The sequence below is a fragment of the Seriola lalandi genome, unplaced genomic scaffold (assembly GCF_002814215.2).
Source record: "Seriola lalandi dorsalis isolate HSWRI2012SDOR001 ecotype SW California unplaced genomic scaffold, Sedor1 jcf7180002054285, whole genome shotgun sequence".
Lineage (NCBI taxonomy): Eukaryota > Metazoa > Chordata > Actinopteri > Carangiformes > Carangidae > Seriola > Seriola lalandi.
In genome coordinates, this window is record NW_019524838.1 from 125,030 (window position 1) to 149,777 (window position 24,748).

Consider the following 24,748-nt stretch of genomic DNA (forward strand, 5'->3'; position numbering starts at 1 on the left):
TCATGATGGGCATTTCCTGTCTTCCATAGGCTATTTTTAGGAAGTGGCAGAAAGCAAATAAGACAGGCCTACGTCACGGTTCGTCATGTATATTTAATGACTCTCCTGAATTCTCTCTCTCTCTCTCTCTCTCTCTCTCTCTCTCTCTCTCTCTCTCTCTCTCTCTGTCACATACCCATCTCTTCTTCGTGGATATGGCCACCCAGCTGCTCCATCCATCCCATCCGAAGACCACGTGACCCAGTTCTCCCATGTCCTTCAGTAGTTCATTCAGCATGATGGCTGCGGATGCTGCGGATGCTCTCTGCTGCATCCTGCATCCGCACCGGCTCTCTCTCCTCTTTCTCACCGTCACCCTCTCCTCTCTGCCGGCCCCAGCGGCAGCGCTGCTCGGCGTCCGGCCAGAGGACACCCAGAGCGGAGAGCTGTCCGTGCAGGATGGGGTGCTGAGAGCGACCGAGGGGACCCGCTTCATGCTGAGGGTTTACTACTCCGCGTCTCCAGCTACGGAGCATCCCAACAGCCTGAATATCTCCGGCAGACCTGACGCCGCTCCGTGGATCGCGTTTATAGAGGAACCAGGTGGGGACAGCGCGGACGGGGAGAGGCGGCTCCGGTCCACTGGGAACCCTTGTCAAGAGGAGAATGCCCGGAGCTCTGATATCGAGCTTCTGGGCTCTTTCAGATCCACCTCAAGTCACAACTCCGTTTTGGTGGAGCTGCTCGCTAAAGACCTGCGCAGAGGCGAGTTGATCAAATACTACTCCATGTGCGCGTTCGATGGAGTGAAATGGGAGCATTTCAGCACCAAAGATTTCTGGCTGGCGGTGGTGGAGAGACCTCCAGAGGCAGATGTTTGGCTCCAGGCGGGCGTCTCGGTGCTCTTGTTGGGGCTGTCTGCTCTCTGCAGCGGTCTGAACATCAGCATGCTGGCTCTGGACCCCGTGGAGCTGCGGGTCCTGCAGAACAGTGGCACAGAGAAGGAGCAGAAATACGCACGGAAAATAGAGTCAGTGCGTAAACATGGAAACTACATCCTCTGCACTGTGGTGCTGGGCAACGTGCTAACTAATACATGCTTTGTGGTGTGGATGTGCCAGATTTTAGGAATGACTGCTCTCTCAACTGCCTTCTGTACCTTGGGGATATTCTTTATCGGCGAGATTTTACCTCACTCAGTGGCGTCCAGGCACAGTCTCGCCATCGCCTCCAAGACCCTCTGCGCGACCCGACTGCTGATGCTGGTGTTTTTCCCCATCGCCTACCCAGTCTCCAAGATTCTGGACATCATGCTGCACCAAGAGATCAGCAACTTTTACACCAGAGAGAAGTTGGTGGCCATGCTGCGCGTCACAGACCCTTACCACGACCTGGTCAAAGAGGAGCTCAACATCATCCAGGGAGCCCTGGAGCTGAGGACCAAGACCGTAGAGGACGTGCTGACCCCGCTGTCAGACTGCTACATGCTATCGTCGGACGCCGTGCTGGACTTCTGCACCATGTCCGACGTGATGCAGAGCGGTTTCACCCGCATCCCGGTCTACGAGAACGAGAGGTCCAACATCGTGGACATCCTGTTTGTCAAAGACCTCGCCTTCGTGGACCCTGACGATTGCACTCCCCTGAAAACAATAACTCAGTTTTACAAGCACCCCATGCACTGCGTGTTCAATGACACCAAGCTGGATGTGATGCTGGAGGAATTTAAGAGAGGTAAGTCCTTTTGTTTTCACATGTTAAGAACTTACAAGCCACTTTGTGTTGAGTGTGTGAGGTGCCAGATGTTTTGCAATAGTCTCAAGGCAAGTGAGTAAATTTTCATTTATAGCACCTTTCAAAGGTTAAAAGAGCAGAATAAAAGCAACATTACAACTAGAGAATTAAATGTCCTTTGAAGTGACTGTGCACTTCAAACCCAAGATTTCAGAGAGGGGTTTACATTAGTCCACTGGCTCACAGTGGGCCTGCCAATAAAGCCCTTTGAAAGCAGTGAGAGCCATATGTGAAATCTGATACAGTGTCACACAGTGAGCATGGTTCAGCCAGAGGTTAGAGCCTATAAGGACCATAATGGGGTTATCTTAAGGATTTACGTAGTAAAAGTAATTTTCCCATGACAACAACTCTGTGAACTTGATCTGCCCCTCCACCACCCTTGCTTGTTTCCCCTTTCCACATGTGTATCAGTTATCAGCTCAACACTTAAATGTAATGTTCAGCTGTTTCAGCAGGGAATTCAGCAGGAGTTTGCCTTCACTGGAATGGAGGCAGAGGCAATGAATGTCACCGCTTTCTCCCTCTCTCTCTCTATCTCTCTCTCTCTCTGACTCATACATCTTTAGACTGATAAACATCTTTGCTGATAAGTGCATTCACAGTATTACAGCACTCTGTCTCTCATACACAGGCAGCGATAGCATCTGTTCACTACCGAGCAAAAGTGTGTCGCCTCTCTCCAGGGAGCCCATTCAGTCTTGATGATAACATTGAATATGACTCTGAATCGATGCTCTGTGGCGAACAGCTCAAACTGCTCCCCTGACAGCATCACGTGGTTAAAACGGACACATATGAGAGGCTTGTGGATCGAGTGTTACGCAAGGATTTCATTGACATTGCTTTTTGTTTTGGGGATTAAGATGTAAATCTGTTTCATTGATAAAGAAAGCTCAATAGATGTCAGTGGGAGGGAGGCAGCGGTTCTCCAATCAGATTGTGAAAAGGTGACACAATAATGACTGTGACTGAGATGGCCACTTACAGGTCAGGAGGTCCACCGCTTTATATTGTTCGGCATTATGAATGATAGCTTTGTGATCCATGGCCTCAAGCTGAGCCTGTGTTTGTGTGCGCCTCCATATTGTTTGCGTGCGTTACAATTATATATAAATTAGGTGGAAAGGTGAAGTCAGGTGTCACCTTTAGATTGCTCGTGTGCACCTAATTGTCGGCCTGCGGTGACTTTGAGGCTTCTTCCGCTCTGTAGGTCGCTGCCACCCAAGCCTGCAGAGCCACCATGAAAAATTCAGCTCTAACCTTTCGCTTCCCCTCTTTCCTACTTTGCTCTCATGGATTAAAGACTCCTGCTGTTCAGGGAGCCTAGCTGGAAGCTGTGAGGATGTCTTACTGAGAAGGGTGATGGGCAGGGGGGGGGTGCGGGGTTGAAATGTCACCAGTAATGTGTGAAATGTAAAGAAGGACTGCAAACATACTGTGCAGCGGAAAAATATGTATGGAAAGTTACGCTCTTTACCATATGTATTAACATATGTCACCAAAATCTGGTGTAAATGTTTTAATTTATTGGGATGAGACACTCTGTAGTTTTCTTTAAGTAAACGTAGCAGAGTAATACCCCAATAACAACAAAATGTGCAGAATGGATCAATTTTTATCAATGAATTAACATGTAATTGTTGCTTTAATTTTGTAGTTGGTCAAAGTGGAGCTAACTGCCTCGTACACTGTTGGATAGCTTAACTGATAACAATATGCTACACATTTTATAAGCTGTATAATCTTGATCTGAAAAGTAACTAGTAACTATGGGGGGTTAAATAAATGTTGTGGTAATAAGAAGTGCAATATTTCTCCTTGGAATGCAGTGGAGTAGAAGTATAAAGTGCAGTGTATGGACCTAAAAACTGTTCTTAAATACAGTATTTAAAATCAATTACTTCTTACTACTTACTTACTACTACCTGCGAAATTAACAATTTTAATACATGACTAAACAATACACAAAACCAATCGAAACTCTTTAGTTAACACAAAACAAATCATAGAGATCAGCCATTATGGTTTTATAGACCAAATGTGTTCATAAACTGTTGTGTTAACTTGTGTGTAAAAAATTGCTGCAGAGATATAAACAATGCATGAATTCATCCTACGGTGCTGCATAGCTGTAATGTATGCAGAAAGCACAGACAGCAACTATACACATAATGCACAATCATACGCAAACATTTTATGCATGATCTAAAACCACACATGGAGTTTAAACATAGACTGGAGGAGCCTGGGAAACTGGCGGAGCAGAACATTTGCAAAAGGGACATCCATGGCAGACCCAGTTTTTGCCTCGGGCGTCTGTGTGTGTGAGTCTGGTAAGTGTGCGTGTGTGTGTGTGTGTGTGTGTGTGTGTGTGTGTGTGTGTGTGTGTGTGTGTGTGTGTGCCCTTCTGCAAGAGTATTATGTAACATATGAATGATGTAATGCAGTGCCAGGGCACATCAGCGGCTGAGGGCAAATCCACCTCTGACTCACCTGAGCTCTTCAGACAAGCTGACCTGAGTGCTGAGTACAACCTCACCACCTCAGCCAATCTCACACAGCCAGAGAGTTTCATGTTTGGAGGTGGCTGCCTGTCAGTCAATCAGGATTTTTTTTTTTCCCTTGTTGCAGTGGATTAAAGCATTTGATCCATTTTATCCCTTGGCAGTGATCCCCTAAATCGGCCCATCTCATATGAGCCACTGATTTTTGTTAGAAATAAGGTTAGAGACTGTGTATCTGTTGAAATCTGTGTTCTAGTGACATCATAAATTTGGTTAGATAACTTTTTTGGTCATCAAACTGACATGTGTGTTGACCTAAGAAAAACCACGACAGTGACGGTCATGATAACAAAGAAATACCTATTAATGCATAGTATTTTATTATTTTTAAGAGTTGAGTTTAAAATGAAAGAAATCTATATGTTACAACCAGTTTGCGCTAGTGCAACGGTCACTGCCATTTTTCCTGCTCTCCTCTCCTGGTGATGTTTGAGTTTGTTGGCAACAATGATTTCTTGTCACATTTGCTTTATCGACTCGTTCCAGAGATGCTGCTGGCCGGCTGTGTGTCATTGTATCTGGCAGGCTTGTCATGTTCAGCCAAACACTAACTGGGTGGGAGTGCCGGGTCTGCTCACGGATGTGCAAGAGTGTGTATGTGTACTGTTATTTGTGTATTGCATGTATGTGATGTGTGTGATGTGTGTGTGTGTGTGTGTGTGTGTGTACAGAGGTGGCAGCAGCATGGGCAGTTTGGTCAGCAGATGCAGGCATCCCCAGACTGATTGTGTAATCTCAGTGTTTATGTAAGGGCCAAGTCTTCCAAACTGTCAAAGTGTCTCCAGACTAATCCCCCAATGCCCACTTACTTCTCGTCTGACTCTCTTTCTCTCTCTCACACACACACACACACACACACACACACACACACACACACACACACACACACACACACACACACACACACACACACACACACACACACACACACACACACAGGAGGGCAGTCCCAACATTGAAATAATTTCACATCCCAGCTCTAATACAGATCTCGTCTGTGTTTACAGTCTCTCAGCTGCAGTTGGTATATTAATGCTGATTTTCATCTTGACTGCACAGATCCAGTTGGAGGCTGTTGACTCGTGTTATTTTTATCCAGTGACGTTGCCTCTCGACCCATTGCATGAGCAGTTTTTAGCACCAGCTCTCATTTTGAAAACATTGCAACTCACCCTTGTGTTTTTTTTTTCTGATGAATGCAGGCAAATCCCACCTGGCTGTGGTGCAGAGGGTGAACAGTGAGGGGGAGGGAGACCCCTTCTACGAAGTCATGGGCATCGTCACCTTGGAGGACGTCATAGAGGAGATCATCAAGTCTGAGATTGTGGATGAGACAGACCTGTACAGTACGTAGGACATATAAAACACGCTGATTATGACATGTTGCATTAGCTATGAATCAGTTCTATTGTGTTTCCAGCTCCCACACTGAATAGATTTTGTCACAGCAGCTGACAGAGTTTGTTCACAACATCTTTGGAAAATGCTCCATTCAGCAACATATATTTACACACTAATTATTAGGGATGTTACTCGTAGAACTGCAGGATGAATAGTACATTTCAATTTCCCTTCTATACCATCCACTCTCCTGTTTTCTCATTAGACTATTGATCCCACCTCCCCTCCCCTGCTGTTCCCAGCTCTTTGCTGATGCATAATTAAATAATGTGAATAAATGGCCCAGTCTCACAGATAATCACCATAATCCACTCATCTTTAATTGGCTGGAAAGGCTCTCCACAGAGAGGAATTCAAATGCCAAGCTCCCTTCATTTCATATCTAATCTGGTCTGTACTTTTTTATTCATTTATTTTTTTTACTAATTTTACTATTTTCATGCCACAGTTTGGGGAAAAATAATTTTGATTATATGCTTCCACGAAAACTCCTCCTCCCAGAAGAAAGGAAGATAATATGCTGAAGAGTGCTACAGTTTTAATTACATGCATGAGTGTGTGAAGCAGTCTCTGTCATGGGTGCACTTGTGTGGGTGTTCATAAACTGGGGTTTTTGTGTGTTTGCATGTGCATAATTATGTGTGTGTGTATATATATATATAGTATATAGCACAAGGGAACTAATCTCCCCAGACTTTGCACTTGAGGCATTTAAAGCGCCAGCTGTTCCAGCTACAGCTAGGATAAATTGAATGGTATAAAGTATATTAATACTCCTCACATCTTTAGAGGATAAGTCAATTTATCTATCAGAAGTATTTACACAGCACTGGATTATCTCAAGCTTTCTGTAGATGTAGATAAACCTACTAAGAGAAATCATATCTAGAGGCCGATCTGTATTGTCTGTTAGCATGTAGCATTTAAAGCTGCATCAGCTAATAAGGTCTCTGGCACCTCAAAGTAGTTGCTAATTCCTTGTAGTGCAAACAAGAATAATGTAATTAAATGGATTATCTGGTAAGGCAAACCAAATCAGTGAAAAGAGCAACACACCTTTCCCCTCATTCAGCTTTTATCACAGCATATATCACATCTAAATCTGCAGTGTATACCTTGCATCTTCTTCACAGCTGATAATCGAACCAAAAGGAGAGTATCCAACCATGAGAGGAAACAGCAGGATTTTTCTATCTTCAAACTGGCAGAAAATGAGCTGAAGGTGAAGATCTCGCCGCAGCTGTTGCTTGCAACTCACCGCTTCTTGGCTACAGGTAGCATTGCATGTGTGTTTATGCACGTGTGCATGCATGTATTTGTAGTAGTATTTGTTGGTGAACGTTGGATTGTGGGATAAAATGAGGATAAGGATATGTGACAGGGAATCCAGTGTTTTTTCTTTGACTTCTTTGACACTTGTGTGTGTGTGTGTGTGTGTGTGTGTGTGTGTGTGTGTGTGTGTGTGTGCGCGCGTGTCTATATGCATCTATCCTGCAGAGGTAGAGCCTTTTAGGCCATGTCACCTGTCAGAGAAGATCTTGCTGCGTCTCATTAAGCATCCCAGCGTTGTGCAGGAACTCAAGTTCAACCCCAAGAACAAACACGGCTCTCAACACTACCTCTTCCAGAGAAACAAACCTGTCGACTACTTTGTCCTCGTCCTGCAGGTAAATCCCAAAGTGACAAAAACGCTGTGAAAGGTGAATTATTAAACACAGTGAAAATCACTTAGGCCTATGTGCTTGGCATTGTTATAATTATTGTTTTCTGCATATTTCCTGTGTGGGAAGCTCCATTAGATGAATAATCAATGCAGTGCTCACACCATGAGCACAGAGCTGAGAACCCATGCATGTAAATGGTTGTGTTGACGTTGCAGGGACGAGTGGAGGTAGAGATAGGAAAGGAGGCTCTCCGCTTTGAAAATGGAGCATTTTCCTATTATGGCATGCCAGCACTCATCCCACCCCTGCCAATTGGTAAGTAAGTGCGCACATGAAGCAATATAGATCAATACTTCTAGGGGTGAGCGTGATGGTGTTGATGTTGACAACAGGGCGAGTTCAGCAATAATACTCTCATGCAGTGCAGGTGGTGGAAATGTTTTTACTGTCTAAATCCCACCCAGTGTTTGTGTGGCGTCGGCCTGCAAGAGCAGCAGCAGCAGCAGCAGCCGTGTGAAGTAAGTAATTAAAAGAAGTGATTTCAGAGAATTTCCCAGTGGAAGGACATGACCTGCACAGGATTATCTGAAATCCAGCTAAGATTGCAGGGCAAGCAGAAAGTCTCTCTCTCTTTCTCTCTCTCTCTGTCTCTCTCTCATGTGCATGTTTTGCATGTGTGATGTTCAGGGTGAGCTTAAAGCAATTTGGAAGACTCCATTAAATATTTGAAAATCCTTCTCGGGACATCAGAGGATACAGAATTTTTCTCTTAAGCAGCTGCAGAGGTATCACAGCTCAAAAGAGCCAGTTTTTCTTTTTATTACTTAAAAAATTGCTCTCTCTTTGACTCAATGCTTTTCAATGGACTTGACAGAATTTTTCGCTACTCAGCTAGAGGCAGTGCACATCTCGAAAGCATGCAGGATATATAAATGGAAAGGACCTATGTCTAAGGTCATCAATCTTTAGATCTATAGTCTATATATAGAATTCCCCCCCTTTTCTCTTATAGCTTTAATTTAATGTAAGTAAAGTGAGTTGGCACCATACAGAATGAGATTGTATTTCACATAGTTAACAATGTAAGCAGTGGGTTTGTCTTAAAATACATTTTTGGCTAAATGAAAGGGGCATTAGTGGCAACTTTATTTTAGTGACACTTTATAAACCCTTGGAGAAACGCATTTCTTAGTGGTTTAAATGGTTTTGGAAAAATGTTCGTGCTCATTATGGCTCTGTGCTGGCAACAGCTGTTGCCAGAGGGGTTGCGTTTTAAAGTTGTTAGTCCGTCCAGATGCGCATATGTATGGCCATCCCATTCTTGCGAACGCTATATGTCAGGAATGCCTTGAGGGAATTTCTTCAAATCTGGGACAAACGTTCACTTCAACTCCAGAATGTACTGATTAGATTAGATCATGTTTTTGGCTATAATTCAAGAGTTCACAAACTAATTATGACAACATTTCATACAAATGTCAAACTGGATAAAATGATGAAGTGAAGACATTTTATATCAGGTCAAAGGTCACCTTCACTGAGACATTATAATGTTCTGTAAAAACACTTTTCAGGCCATTATTAAACGCTGTGACTCAGGAACAGAAGGGGAGATTGTGACTATATTTCACATTTGGTTGGAAAGTGAATTGGTGACATTAATCTTGGGTGGCCATCTTGAAAATAACATAAAATATATAAATCTTCTGTGCTGGCGGGTTGAAAAGTCTTCACTACATACAGTGCTACATACTGAGATTATCAGACTGTTGGAACCCATGAGTTTGCACAGACATGGGTGTAAACCGTGACTTGACTGGTTGGTAGAGGCGTACAACCGCAAGGTGGTAATTCTAGTTTTATGAACTAAAAATTACTTTATATACTTGTTTAATATTTATGGACTTGTATTGAACTCAGAAATACAATCCATGGCTGTTCATTAATTATTGAAAATTAGCCGGATTTTTTAAGTAGAAGAGAAATACAGAGAGAGCTGTAGAGCATGTAACTATAGTCAAAATCCAGCAAGTATATATGAGATTACATTAGTGCACTGAAAGACAAAAAATGTCTATGTGCTGAACACAGAAAATGAAAGTTAGAATTAATCACCCAATAGTGATGATGCATGCATGAAATACAGAACTAAAAGTATGTTTTCTTCTTCTGCTCTGCTCAGGTCACAGGTACAGTTCCCGAGGCAGCGGTCTGAACCAATCAGATTCATTACTGAGCGGAGGCAGTGTGGGTCAGCTCAGTGCAGGAGGAGGGATCTACCTACCAGACTACTCAGTTCGACAGCTCACAGACCTGCAGATTATTAAGGTCGTCAACATAAATGCCTAGACACACAACACAGAAACATACGGAAACACATCTAATCATCCTATTATTATATATCTAATTACAACCTCCAATTAAATGAATAATTTCCTGCACACTGAACGATACTGTTTCTTTCATTGGGAGCACAAACAACTGCTCTTTTCACCTCCCACAATTTAATTTTCAAAATTCCCCCATATTGCAATATCTTCCTCTGCTGCAGCCTTTGATATGTCTTAATCTTTGATTCTGACTGAACACAGACATCCTGTCTCTCGCTCTCCCCTCCATGCACCCTCTTTCCTTTAATCATTGGGGATAATTGTGCTCCATTTCAACCATGAATATTTTAGTCTTAAATGATGGATGAGGCCTCTCACTTCACCTCTCCTCCCCTCTCTCCAATACTGTCCATGTTTCCTCCTGTCCACAGGCACCGGGATTACATACAGTCGATATAAAGACATCCGTGTGTGCACACATCTAAAGCAGATGATAACACCGGCTATCTATGTCCCCACAGATCACCAGGAACCACTACCAGAACGCCCTAACAGCAACAAGGATGGACAGCTCGCCTCAGACACCAGACCCAGTGGATCCTGATGCTAAAGGGAGGCCTCCGGTCCCAGAGGCTCGCTCACACAGCATCGCCCTTCCCCTCACACACACACACACTCGGCTGGGGCTGGCACGCCTTGCACATCTCCATCCCCACGGTGGCCTTCGCAACACCTTCCAGCTCAATGAAAGAAACCGTATCGTTCGTAAGTAGTGTAATAATATGTAGACTTTGCAAACTGTGTTTTTATTACTAGTCAGTTAATCAGTTAGTCCACTGATTGTAGATAGTACACAATTTTGTCAGTTAATAAAGTGGTTTTTCAAGCAAATGTGCCAAACATTCACCATTTCCATCTTAACTGTGAGAGGCAATTTGAACTGTTCTCTCAATATTCTGGTCGAGAGGAAAAAAGAGGAGGTTCGAAGGATCAAACACACTGATTGAAGTGCTCTGTGGGCAAAGGGCCAATAACCTGTCTGACAGGACCAATACATTTCAATTATTGATGCAACTGTCTGATACTCTGAGTTGTCAGGGGCAACCTGAAAATTTATGATCTGATGACTGGCAAGTCCAATGAAAAGAAATATTGTAAAAAGCTTCCATAAGACATCCATAACAAACCCTGTTAATAACAGCATTAAGATAAAAAAGGAGAAAAACAAAGTAGAATGAGGTTGAATAGTAAATGGGGCTTCACACATGATAATGTCCCTCAGGTAAATCATAATGGAATAACAGAGAAAATAATTGAAACAGAAGTCAAAAATAGCATTATCCGAGATAAATACCAGTTTTGATAATAATTTTTCATTATATTTACGATATCAGTAAAGGATGACTCCTGTAAATCAACCAATCACAGTGACTCACTCACAAAACTGGTCCAAACGCACCAACCAATCTGTACCGGCTTAAAGGATTCCCCACATACCATCTGTCTTATACTGAGTGTAGCACGCCACCCAGTTTGACTGTGTTTACGTTAGTGACAACAAAAAAAAAATCACTAGACAGATGGTTCTGTTGGTTGTCAATAAAAGAGAAGCATCCAGTTAATACCGCTCCAGGTTTTATGTCCAATCACGACACAACAGATTTCACCAATTCAGTCCCCTGAACTGGTTGTAGCTCATATTTATTTGGACTTCAAACCTTGAACTTTTAACCCTCAACTGGTCACCACTATTGACTATATTCAACCTCTTACTGGAACCCAAAGAAAACAACTGACTGATAAATGGCATGTTCTCTACCTCCCTCTATTGGCAGAGCTACAAACCAGCTGCTGTGATGTGGCTGCTTGCTAGCTGATTGGTCTAATTCTCTCTTCACAGGCAGTAAATCTGATGGGCAGAGGAGTCCAAATGATACTGTGTTCCTCCGCATGGATGAGATTCCCTACATCCATGAGGACCGGCCAGAAAGCTATGGGGAGAATGGTGAGAGCTGCTCCATGTATCCTGACTGGAGAATACAGACTAATCAATACTTGATTCTTATTTAGTTTGCCTAATGATGATGTCTTTCAAGCAAATTACTCAAGACAATCTTAGAGAATGAAGGAAAAAAACAGTGTACCATTAATTTGTGGCTCGGTTGGTTGATCAAAATTTACATTCTCAGTTTCAAGTCGATAAAAGCCACAGTCAGTTGCAGTAAAATCTTTCTTGCAGGCTGTATAACTACATATTTGCATATTTATTTCGCTCCATCTACTCCACCATTTCAAGTGTGTTCCTTCTCTCTTCTATCTTTCAGATGTGCCTACAGAGTCTCAGCCATCCACCTCTCCCTTCATCAGCTCTCTGTCTCTGTCCAGCTCTGAGGAGAACATCGGGAAGAAGCTATTGCGTAAACTGAGTGAGTGAGCCTCTTGTCACGAACGCTGATGCGACAACAAGCCCACACATACCGTCGGATGTGCCCAAACTTTTCTGTCAGGCATAGCAACAGTGACAGGCGTATCTTAGCAACAGGTGATGTGTCGTGTCCCTGGCTGCAACCTACTCCTTCTTGCAAGAGCAGATTTTCCAGATGCAACTGTCCTTGTTGGCTCAGATACAAAATGACTCATTTATTTTTTATGTATTCTTTTGAGCTAGTCGCTGCGCTGCTCAGTACAGCTGACCTTATTTCAGTTCATTGCAAATGTGAGATAGTCTGAAGTAAGTTGCCTCTGTTCAGGTACTTTAACCAGTAATCGACTGAATTTCATCACATTCTCTGTCTCTAGGTAACAAGAGGAGGAAAAAGTCTCGGGACGGAGACAAGAGTTTGGAGGAAAGCCCAGAGCAACCACCAGTGATTAGCTAGCATAGTGACACTGAGGAAGAGGGATGAAGCACACACCTTCTTCCTCTTTATCGTCCACTAGGTATCCTTAAGAAAACAACCACTCCCTCATAGACTCCCTCCATGCTCCGACACAACTCTCACAGGAGACTGAGCCATCCTATCTGCTGTAGCCACCGATAATACTCAGGTCCCACCTCTGCCTGAATTCACACCATTAAAATCATTGCTGACTATAAGAGGAAGGTCTGAAAAACAAAACTTGATTGGACAAATCTAAACAACCTAGTATTGGATTTATCCAGCCTTACACTGGACTCTGTGGATCCCAGCAGGTTTTAATCACATGTTTTGTAGTTCATGGGGCAAAGTCTGTCCATGCTACCTTTTTATAGTAGCTCAATCCACATTGTGAACATTTAATCATCCCATTCAAGCCATATTGTGATATTGAAACAGCAGCATAGTTTGTCATTTAAACCCAACACGGTCCTTTGATAATATCTGAGCCAGCTTTGAGCTTCGTTTTACTTGATCAAACAATGAATACAAAAGTATTTCTCATTTATTTGTTATTATGAGGCAGTTCCCACATATTGAAAATGTTGTTTGCACAGGGAGCTGTCCTAATGTTGCCATAATGGTGCCACTGACTGCCAACGCGACACACTAGCCATCGGCTCCCACGCGACAAGAGCACAATTTTTACACCAGGTTAAAAGAAAACAATTACTTTCAAAAAAAGCCATAAATGAATTCCCGGCCTGAATGACTACTTATTGTATACACTGACCTCTCAACAAGTTCAGAGAGGTATGCACAACTTAAAAAAACCTGGGATAGGAAAAACACAATTTCTTACCTGATTTTTATACAGAAGTGTCAGAATTACAAAAAACTTATTTAAAGATAGCAATATAAGTCATCTTATATACTGTAAATGGCTTGACTTCATCACCACACAACCATATACACAAATACATTCATTAAATTCGTCTTAACTTAAATGCATGTTTCCTACATACACTGTTTTCTATCTCTTCCCATTGAAGCATGCCCTTCTCTCTGCATATGTAGCTGTATGGACAGTTTCAGTGTTTCTATCAAACACACACCTTCACTTATCCTCCCTTTCTCTTGATTTTACCATGTTTTTTCATTTGCCTGTATTTGAACATGCAGGCGCATCATTACACGGATAAAGAATAACATTGACCTCTATCTGTTATCTACCATATTAAGCCACTTTTCTATGTACAGTTCATCTCTCACAGCGTCAGTCGCTAAAGCTGCATACACCATTTAAAAATAAGCTCGGGGTTTTGGGGTTTTTGGATCTCTGGGACTTGGGGTCCAAATGGATATTGTCAGTATTCTTGAGGAAGGGTAGTTGCTACTTGCATGTTTGTTTAAGCTGCTTTTACCTTAAAATTATCCCTTGTAGAAATCCCAGTTTTTTTCCATATGCATGCTTACGTAAAAGGATGCATGAATAGGATGATACCAATCTGCATTAGCTTCTCCCCAAAGAGGTGCAGTGTGTGACTTACTGAAATCTTACATGAACTTAAATGAACTTCACAAAGAGGGGAGCCTGGAGGCTGAACTGCAGCAGTCGAAAGCTTTTTTTTTTATAAATGTTTTAACATGTGGACACACACACACACACACACACACACACACACACACACACACACACACACACACGCAGTACCTGGGGGGAGTGAGTTCAGAGGTAACTGTACATACTGAAGAGGCCAGAGAAAGCTGCTCACTGAGGGAAATGTTAAAGCCATTCTTATAGAAATTAAATATAATTGCAATAAAGAAATTATTTGTTGGATCCTTCAAAAATCAAATCTGCAGCTGCAGCCACCACGCGCACAGGTTGGACTGTCCTGATCTGCATTGTGAAATCTTGGCAGGTACTCTGCTCAACACAACAGCGGGAGAAAGAGATATGAAAGAGGGAAGCAATATGACGCACACTGACGTCAAGCCACCACCTCCCTTCAAACACACACGCAGGTGGTGTTTGGGGACTCTCAGTGATATAATTCATGCTGCCTGGTAGGGCTATAGAAGTACAAAGGATACTGCACTGCTAAGCTATTCGCATTGACCCCTCTATATACACAGAACACACAACGGGAAGTCTTTTGATCTGACAACTGACTCAGAGTGAGAGGATTTGTGTGAATCAGAAATTCTCACAGCCAAATGCTTTCAGAGAATTTTGCAGTTGGTTTACACTAATTTATATTTATATTTGTAAGGACTCATGTACTGTTTGTTTGGGATAAACAGGCAAAGTTACATTTTGTAATGTAAAATTCAGATGATTATATAAGCTACCCAAAGATACCAAGAGACAGACCATATGCTCAACACAAGGGAAAATTTAATTATTAATAAATTGACTGAACTATTATTGTCTACTTTTTGTTTCTGCTGTTTGTATTCATCCAACTTCAACTACAAAGCTTTTACACTGGATTATTTTTTCTGGTCACTCACTTCAAATGATTTGCACAGAAGCTTTTACAATCTTATCGTTAAACCCATTCAACTCCAAAATATATGACAACAATACAAACATACTATTTATAGTTCTTTATTAGAGTAGTTAATTCATGTTGTTTCACAGTCTGTTGTTTCACATTTTCATCTTAAATTAATTTGCTAAACAGTATGACTGCTTTATTGGTGTACTGTGCATAGAGATACAATAGCAAACTGGTTGATCATTAGTGTGGTTGTGCCACTGAAATGATGGCCTTACATAATAGTGCAGACAATCGCTGCACAAACTTTCACTGACAGGTGCCTGACTAAACCAGAAACATCACAACATTCAGCTGGCAGCAAAAAAAAACTGACATTACTCTGGAGTCAGGACGCCTGTTAGGACAGCTAAGTGCCATTTGTGCTCGCGGAATACAAACTGGAAAAACCTCCATAAATACAGACTAAAAGTGAGGTAATTAGTATAACCCCTGAAGACAGTATCATTAATAAATTACATACTTCAAGTTAAAAGTATCTTCCTGAGAACACTCATCTCTTGTTCATCCAGCAATAAATGTAAGCAGCTACTTCATTCATGATAGAGGTGGTAAATACTTATGACATTTATTATAAGTGCTTCCTCTGATTGAAGCTACACTGAGTGAATTTGGTCGTGTTAATAGCTAATAGCTGTTCTTAACAACAGTTAATTATACATGCTAATTACTGGAGGCTAAATTAAATTGTAAATGTGTTATTAACACTTGGAATGGATTAATCATAACAGTGTGACATTAAACATTTTTAGCATTTAGGAGTCAGCACCACTGAGGTAATTGTAACACAGTCACAGATGTACTAACTTTCTCTAAAGTCTTGGTAATGACATATACACTAATAGTACACAACATGTGGAAAAAAAAAAATAGTATAAGTACGTGACCAACACATAGCAAAGTGTAGGACAAATTAAGAACACAATTACCTAAAGGAATAATTACCATATTTTGAAAAACACTGCCTTACTTGGAGTTAGATGAGAAAATGAATATCTAAACCATCTCTATGTGTTCAGTAGAGAAATAGGTCCAGGATGTGTTTAGCCTAGCTTAGCATAAACACTGAAAAGGAGCGGGAAACAGGGCCAGTGAGCTTTCTGTATACTTGTGCGAATGAGAGTTTACACTCACTGTCCCTGGGATCAAGGCGGCTCAGGGCCGGGCAAGAGGAAGTGCTAAAAACTATGGTTACTGTAGTCTTCTACTGGACCTTGGTGACAGCCTCGTGGATGGACTCAGCCACATAGTCGATGTTCTTGGTGGTCAAACCGCACATGTTGATGCGACCACTGGCCATCAAGTAGATGTGTTTCTCCTGAATCATATATTCTACTTGTTTTGCTGCAGGAAATACACCAGAACCAGATTTAATTATTTATTGATAATTTATTCTTCTTTTTTGCCAAAGACACACAGCTGGGTTCAGCATTTTTTGTGTAAGTGCAGCAACATGCAGTGTCAAACATACTAGTTTCTATGGGGACGTGTGTGTGGTGGTTACTCTGAGATGTGTATGTGTGTGAGAGAAAACATTCGCTTTCTGTATGTGGTCTTTGTACTTACGTTTGAGGCCTGTGAAGCTGAACATGCCAATCTGCTCTGTGATGTGGTCCCACGTCCCTGGTGTCCCCAGAGCTTGGAGCTTAGCTTTCAGCTGAGCCCTCATCAACAACACTCTGTCAGCCATGGTCTTCACATTGTCCTTCCTGGATTCAAAGAAATAGATAAGAGTAACTGTGCATCAAAAAATTGCATGCATAAATGCATTATATTTATGACAGTTACTCCTCGTGCAGGGTCTTCAATGTTCTTTTTATAGGGTTATTTTGTACTGACCATTCCATAAAGAGCTCAGGTGAGTTAAGAGTGATGGCAACAATGCGAGCTCCCTGAGACGGTGGGTTGGACCAGGTGGTCCTGACAATCTTCTCCATTTGGGACAGAACTCGCTTCAGGTTGTCTGCATCATGAGCCACAATGGTCAGGTTGCCCACGCGCTCATCTGATTGGACAAACAGGTCACATATAAAACAATACTGTAGCTATTACTTTCTTTACTTTACTTTCTGTAGGTGGTGAAACTGATATATCTAAATCTGATGCACCTATCTAAATTACTACTGCAACCATATAGATGGCAAAGGCTGGCATGTGTAAAACTACTCTCTACACAATAACTAAACAACTCAGGCCTCTGGAGAATCTACAACTTGCTAAATGTGAGAGACTCTTCTCTGAATATATATTTTTAGCTGTAGTTTTAGCTGTGTGCTATGTTTGTGTATATTTGAAAATAAGACAGGTGTGGATTAAGATTATATATTTCTTCTCTTCAGTAAGTGCATGCGAGTTTGGCTGTCGTATGTGGCCTAACATATCTTGTATGTCAAATTCAACCACTTAAAAAATGATTTGTACAACAACCTAAGTTAGGGGCTTACCCTTTATTCTGCTGTTAAAATGAGGCCATATAAAGCACTTTGTGACTTCAATTGTGATTGAAGACAATACAAGGAGTGTCACTCTTTATCACTCTCTTGCAAACACATTATGTATGACTCAATGCACCCACGGGTCACTCACTGTAGAGACCAAAGTTCTTGGAGAACGACTGAGCGCAGAACATTTCAAAGCCCATGGAGATAAAGTAGCGGACCGCCCAGGCATCTTTCTCCAGACTGCCTGAGGCGAATCCCTGATAAGCTGAGTCGAAGAAGACAAACAACTTCCTCCTCTGGAAGAGAACAAACAAAAAGGTCAAACAATTATCATACTGTGATAATACTGAGCATTCAAAACCATGGTCTGTTTATATTGACACTTGTGTTAGTGGTGATAGCTGAGGCAAGAGAGCAGACGTGTTGGTTTGTATTTGTGTACATGCATGTGTATGATACCATCATAACTTCAGCGATTTGCTGCCATTGCTCCTGTGTGGGGTCTGTGCCAGTTGGATTATGCGCACAGGCATGCAGGACAAAGATGGAGTGCTCTGGACAACTCTGCAGGAAACAGAGAGAAGATGGAGAGGTACTGTAAACTCCAACTGAAAATGACTGAAATTACGTAGTATCAGAGTCAGTATCAGAGTCCGTGTCACACACCACTTACCTCTAAGTCGCCAAGGAAACCAGCCAAATCAAGGCCCCTCTTCTCAGCATCCCAGTACTTGTATGGACGGACATCCTCAAAGCCAGCATTGGCGAATACAGCATTGTGATTTTCTGAAACAGAGAGTTTTCATTTCATTGTTTATAATTCCTCTAGATACTGATTAATTAATGCTTCTCACATCATAACTGATAACAAATTAGATGACTGATAAGTTGTAACAGGACATTTATTAATAAAACACTCTACTGACATCCTGAGTCTAAAGTCTACAGTGAGCCAATGGAACTCTCTGTAATGTAAAGACTAAAGACTGTGAATAAGGAGCTACTTTCTAGGAAACATGTTTATTTTCCAGTCTGTGCTACATCACTGGTTGTTTGTGTGTTTGCATGAGTGTACCCCAGGTAGGCGCGGACACATAGACAGGTGTTTTAGTGTTGTTGTTTCCATTGTAGAAACGCCTGAGAAACTCTGCCCCCATCTTCAAAGCACCTGTACCTCCCAGACACTGGACAGCTCCCACCTGGCAGTGACAGAAACAGACGGAAAGTCAGTTTAAATATAAATAGATTAGAAACTGAAACATCATATGGTCTTTCAGCACACAAACCCTGTTCTCTTGGACGGCAGGACTATCGTCTCCAAGAGCAATCTTGGAGGCTGCAGATCTGAAATCGGGCAGGCCCAGGATGGGCAGGTACTCATGGTTTAGCCTGTCATCATGCACAATGATCTTTTCCACCTTTTTCACCACTGGCAAAACCCATGGCTGACCTTCATCTGTCCGGTAGGCTGTAAGGAACAATTTAAGGAAACCAAAATTAATTTTTCATTTTTCACTTAGCCTTAATTAGCCTCTTGACTCATTAAAGATACATATACTGTACATTTCAAGCAGTATAACCAATAAAACTCTTCATTGCATTTTCCATTGTAAGAAGCTTGATGCTTTTGGACCTGTGTAAGATTGACCCCAGAGTGATCACTTCAAAGATATTGTAACAAACATGCACTTTCACCTTTTGTATGCTTTAGCTGGGTGTACTCCATGTCAACACCTGATAAGGACTTGAGTATACAATACCCTTTATACCTTCTGAACAGAGACCATCAACTTGCTTTATAGCCGACAAATGGCTTACAAATGGCTAAATATAATCCACAGTGACTTTTTATCTGTTTTGCGCTGATATGACAAGGGCTGCAACTACAAATTATTTATATTACGGTACTTATTATTCTGCCAAATGTTTTCTAGGTTCATCAATTAATCATTTGGGCTATAAAATGTAAAAAAAAAAATATAAAATATAAACATGTAAAGAAAATTCTCACAAGGAGAAGCTGGCACTAGTTCATTTTTGGTTTGAAAAAATACAGACTTGATTAGTGGATAGTCAGAATAGCTGCTGATTAATTTTATATTGACCAACTTATCGATTAAGGGCCTACTTAGTTTTACTAGATGTGGCACTAGACATTATGTGGCCTACATTTCCCAGCTGCCCAGTAGCTGATGACCATCTGCAGTGCTCTGTGTCTTGCAGAGAGAAGGGGATTATCAGGCCTCATGCTAGCGTACTTATCATGGTACTCAGGTAGCCTCGTCCTGCTGAAATACTGCCACAACAGAGTAAAGCAATATTTCTCACACAGTTCCTTTGCAATGTAAGCAGCAAGGATTACTACTTTTAATAAGATTAACACAGAAAGCAGTTGTACCGAGGACTGAAATGTGCCACTTGCTTGCTCTAGGAGAGAAGCAGGCCTAAGCCATACATATTTAAACTCCTGCCACTAGCTTGTTCTTGCACCATGAGGGAGCAGTAATCCAATCGACTCCCTAGTCCACAGCATAAGAGGTTATTGTGCAGAGTTGAGGCAAGAGGGCGAAAGAGAGCAAACCAGTGAGGACAGGAACAGAGAACACTCTGCTACAGGGTTACATAATAATGAAACATTAAGCTGCAATCAGTAGTTTATGTGGAATGACTGGGGGTGGATCAGTTGTATTTACTCTCAACGGGGTATGATGAAATAGAGTGAGCCAGTTCTCAAGGTAGTTATTTTCACAATCTCCATGTCAGTCGTTAAGTAACGCAAAAACTGCCATGACAGTAAACGCCAAACCAGAAAAGACTTAACTGACATCTACCCACGATAACTCCTGTACTTTACAGGTGTTACATCGAAATCTGTGGACAAATATTGCACTGACAGACCACCAGACTGGCCACAGACTTACTCTGTCACCCTTTATCACCGTATCTCAATATCATGTGTGCATTTGTGTCAACAGTTATAAAAATATCTGAATATTATGGGGCAAAAAATTGTGTTAACAGATATCAGAGTTTGTGTCACTATCTGAATATTATGAAGGCATCATACTTTAGGGACTGCTATCAAAATAAGACATGTAGCCATATTCACAGAAAAATGGGCAAATAAACACTAGAGCAATTTCTAAACAGGTCACTAAATGTTACGGGTCTCAGAATTCAGTGTAACACCGCTTGCAGCTAACTTTCCAGCTAGCTTCTTTAGCTAGACTACCATTAGCTTGAACGGAGACCAGTTGGTTGCTCCAGGAGAGCGTTACCATGGCTAACAACATTGCAGGTGACATGAGTGTCGTTCAGACTGAATGTGTACAACTTACCTCCCACTCCGAGGTTCACCTTGTTGGGGAATTGGTCGTTAGTGAAATCCTGCGTTAGCTTGAAGACAGCTACAGGGGCTGCTTGAGGTACCTCACAAAACACCGACATTGTTTTTGTGTATTTCACTAGACACTGTGTACGATAAGCGACAAGCGGCAACCGAGACAGCTACTGGGATGAGAGAGGAATTTCACCTTCAACTTGGATTTGGGGAAATGTAAAGTGGGTGTGAGCGGATTTACCAATAGAAATCTAAATGTATCTGTCAAGCCAATCCCTGCACTGATCCCAGTCGGGTCAAAGTTAAAGAAAACACACGCACAGGAGGTTTTGACCAATGAATGCCTGTGTAGGCTGACTGACAAATGTCACAACAAATGTCTAGCACTGAAAGTGGGTGGTTCAGGGTTTTATAGCAATAAAGGCTTTCACCACAAGATGGTGCCCCAACCTTGTTAAAGATTGGATAAATAGCTTCCCAGTAGGGCACTGAGCTGAACTACTGATGGTATGAGTTTGTTCTGCAGTGCAATGTCTTCCATTTATAATAAAATAATACATATCTAAGTCAAACTGCTTAGAGTCAAGATAATTATCGCAAATATCTTTATATTTAATCTATCTTTAACAGTAGAAGCTCCGATACAGAGAGTGAGGCTTCACATCCCATCACATATGTCAATTTGAACTCTAACTGAAGAGACAGTTACTATGCTTGCGCTCCACACTATTTGAGTGAGTGCATGTAAGGTTGTGTAAATGACTATATGCAAGGATCTTCATCTGTTCTGTCCTGAGGGCCTCTGCTGAGCTATGGTGTAAACATGCCGGCTCCTCTGTACTCTCCCCACAGCTGTCTGCAGGAGCAGGAGTGGTTGATAAATGAAGGCCACTCCAGCCTGCTCTACATCTACCAGGAGCGTGACTGTGTTGGAAAACTTTTCAGCTACACTGGAGGCAGCTCAGTGTTGGCTCTTAATGTTTCTGTCTGGTAAAGAAGGGGCTGTTGCATGGCTCAACCCAGTTTATATATGGTTTATAATGTGTAACTAATGGCTTTCTTTCAGTGGTGGGATGTAACTAAGCACATTTACCCAGTACTGTACTTCATTAAAGTAAATGTACCTTTTACTGAACAACATTTATCTGGCAGCTGTAGTTACATCACTACAGTTACTAGTTAATTTGCAGATAGATTTTACACACAAAACATATGATCGGATGATTAAGTATGCATTGATGCATTAACAGAATATAAAGTAATTAAAATTAGCTGCACTTTCGCTAGCTTCAACAATAAAATGCTTCTTACGTGTTAATGATTCAGCAATAATAATCCACAACTATAATATAATAATCTGTAAGGGGCATTCTGTCATTCTGTCTCGAATACTTTTGATACTTTTAAGTTGGCTACATTTTCCTAATAACACTGATAAGTCCTTACTTGCTCTTAATTACACTGTCACTAAGTTGTTGCATTTGTTGAGTTTGTGCAGTTGTGTAAACGTAATAATCGTGGCATGCAATCAGCCAGCAGCAGCCTAAAATAAGGTATACCTTATAAAGGGCTTATAAATTGTATCTAATGTCTTTATTAATGGTTTATAAATCCTTGCTTAAAGATCCTGTCAACTCAAATAAATGTGGTTTGCTCATTGTTATGTCATCTGGATGTTTGACTTTCACTGTGCAGAATGATGTATGAGCAGAGTTTGACACTAGGGGCTGTTTCTACATTTATCTGCTGAAAGAGGGAAAGTTTCCCTGTTCTCACTTTAAATCTCAGTTTAACGTGTATGTATGAGCACCATCTTGTGACATCACAGCCAGTTTCGAAGCCAGTCGTGGTCCATTATGCAATGTACACAAGTGTGGTGTACAAACTTGAAGCTTCTTAAGCATATTAACTGAGAATGGACTTTTTAGTGAAGGTGACATATTGTGTCCAGCAGTTATATTTTTTGAAATTAACAAAATTTACATAATTGAAAGAGAGAATTTTTCAATGAAGGAGAGGGAGTATTTTTATGGGTCTTAAACCGTGTGTAGGGGATATTGAATGTTGTATAGATCAGTAATAAGTCTGATTGTTCTTGATGTTTCTGTCACATTTGTCATTTCATGGCAGTTTATGTAGTTAAAGCTATCACTATCACTATCATCAGCATTTGTTTTCAGCTGCCGCCAGCATCAGATTTCACTGGAAAGAAATTGCGATAAACCCACTACACACTACCTGCCCAGAAGCGAACAGCAGACACACAAAGTAAGCAACTTGCCAGCGAAAATAGTGGAAAATGTAGTAGCTGAAGAGGCAGATTTTTTTTCTCAGTAGTTGGTGAAAATTAGCAAACAGAAAGGAGAGTAACCATTGGATTTATAGTCATCAGCTGAACAGAAAATATATCTTCAAATGAATGCTAACGTTGCTCAATGTCTGGTGGATGTGTAAATAGGGAACTGTTTATACTGTTATAAGGTGATTATATACCAGTGGTGTATTTACATCCTGTCCCGTTGCCCCTAAATGGCCAAAAAAGTGCTTTAAACTCAGCGATTGTGGAATACATGAATGCTTTATAGTTCACTGATATACTATTAACAATTTAGATTGTAAAAAATCCATTAGGCTCATAATTCTGCAGTTAATAGAATATTGGCTTATGTCTGATTTATAAACCATGAATTAATGCTTTATCACCCATTATCAAAGGATCAGTTACGCCTTATAAAGCCCTTAAAAAGAATACTTTAAAAAAGTGGTACAATTAATCCAAACACCGGTTATCACAGAACACTAAGTTACTATTTTCCCCAACCAGATGTTACTTACTTTCCCCGTACCTGTTACCACCCCCACTCATCTCCTCGCTTCACTTTGACAGTAGATGTTTTCATTCTTTCCGACCAGGTGAGGGTGTCTAGCACGTTAGCTATCACTGTCAGCCCTGCAATTATGGGATTTGAGCTCCCAGAACAACGCTTGGGGGCCCTGAGCAGGGTTTGGTGTGTACGTAGTGGGGAGGCCCCAGGGCCACGGTCTGGACTGTGATGTGAAGTGTGAGTCAGAGCAGAGAGTGACAGGAGTAGCCTCTGGCAAGACAGTGCCCAGAGGGGGAGTGTGTCACATCTAGATGAATGCATTAGTCAGCCAAACACTCACAGGCACCTTCTCTGCATTTCCTTGACGTTGATATGTGGAACATTTATTTTGGCATCTAGTGTAATGCAAATATGACAAAAAAAGAAGAGTTGGGCCAACAAGGTTTCTTTTATCATAGTGTTTTCATTTTGCATGCAGGTTATCGCTGCTGCTGTAGGACGCTGACACTGAAGCACACAAAGGCACACATTCAGGCACAAGACAGTCACATTCCAGCTGTGGTATCACTGAAACACAAACAGGAGCGTGTGCACACACACACTGCAGCACATTCCAAGGGGGCCATTGCAGCGCTGCTCACATGTTGCAATGGCCTCTGCGTCTCTGGGTCAGAGAGTTCTGGTGAGTGACCACCTTTTTAGCTTCCCGCCTTGTTTGTTTTCCAAAGACAGTGTCATCAATTCTCTAACAAGGGACTAGACACAGCAACAACAAAGAGCACAGGACCTCCCTGTTGCTCCTTGTGTAGTCCAATGACTGATGGAGCGTGCAAGCAATAACAGACATCAGCGCTGACTACATTCTGAGCAGTGTATTTGTGTGTATGTCTGTGCAAGCTTGTATATGCGTACATACCTTTATGTGCTCCATTTGGTATCGTCACGTGAAATCAGTTTTGTTTTTTGCACTCAAATGTGTACATGT

The 24,748-nt window shown here is 41.7% G+C and overlaps 2 protein-coding genes across 2 annotated transcripts; one reads left to right on the forward strand and one right to left on the reverse strand.

Moving 5' to 3' along the window:
• Positions 1-160: 160 nt before the first annotated feature.
• Positions 161-15,022, forward strand: cnnm1 (cyclin and CBS domain divalent metal cation transport mediator 1). Its single transcript, XM_023405757.2, has 10 exons — positions 161-1,713; positions 5,543-5,686; positions 6,875-7,015; positions 7,239-7,408; positions 7,621-7,720; positions 9,588-9,733; positions 10,257-10,500; positions 11,636-11,740; positions 12,060-12,161; positions 12,535-15,022. Exons 1-10 carry the CDS (start codon positions 252-254, stop codon positions 12,612-12,614), a joined length of 2,694 nt encoding a protein of 897 aa, XP_023261525.1. The 5' UTR covers positions 161-251; the 3' UTR covers positions 12,615-15,022.
• Positions 15,023-15,191: 169 nt separating this feature from the next.
• On the reverse strand, positions 15,192-21,134 carry got1 (glutamic-oxaloacetic transaminase 1, soluble). The gene is made up of 9 exons (XM_023405758.2): positions 20,937-21,134; positions 18,885-19,066; positions 18,674-18,797; positions 18,272-18,384; positions 18,058-18,162; positions 17,744-17,894; positions 16,997-17,162; positions 16,724-16,866; positions 15,192-16,501 (listed from the first exon to the last, which is right to left on the reverse strand). The coding sequence occupies exons 1-9, from the start codon at positions 21,043-21,045 to the stop codon at positions 16,362-16,364; spliced, it is 1,233 nt and encodes a 410-aa protein (XP_023261526.1). The 5' UTR covers positions 21,046-21,134; the 3' UTR covers positions 15,192-16,361.
• Positions 21,135-24,748: the final 3,614 nt, after the last annotated feature.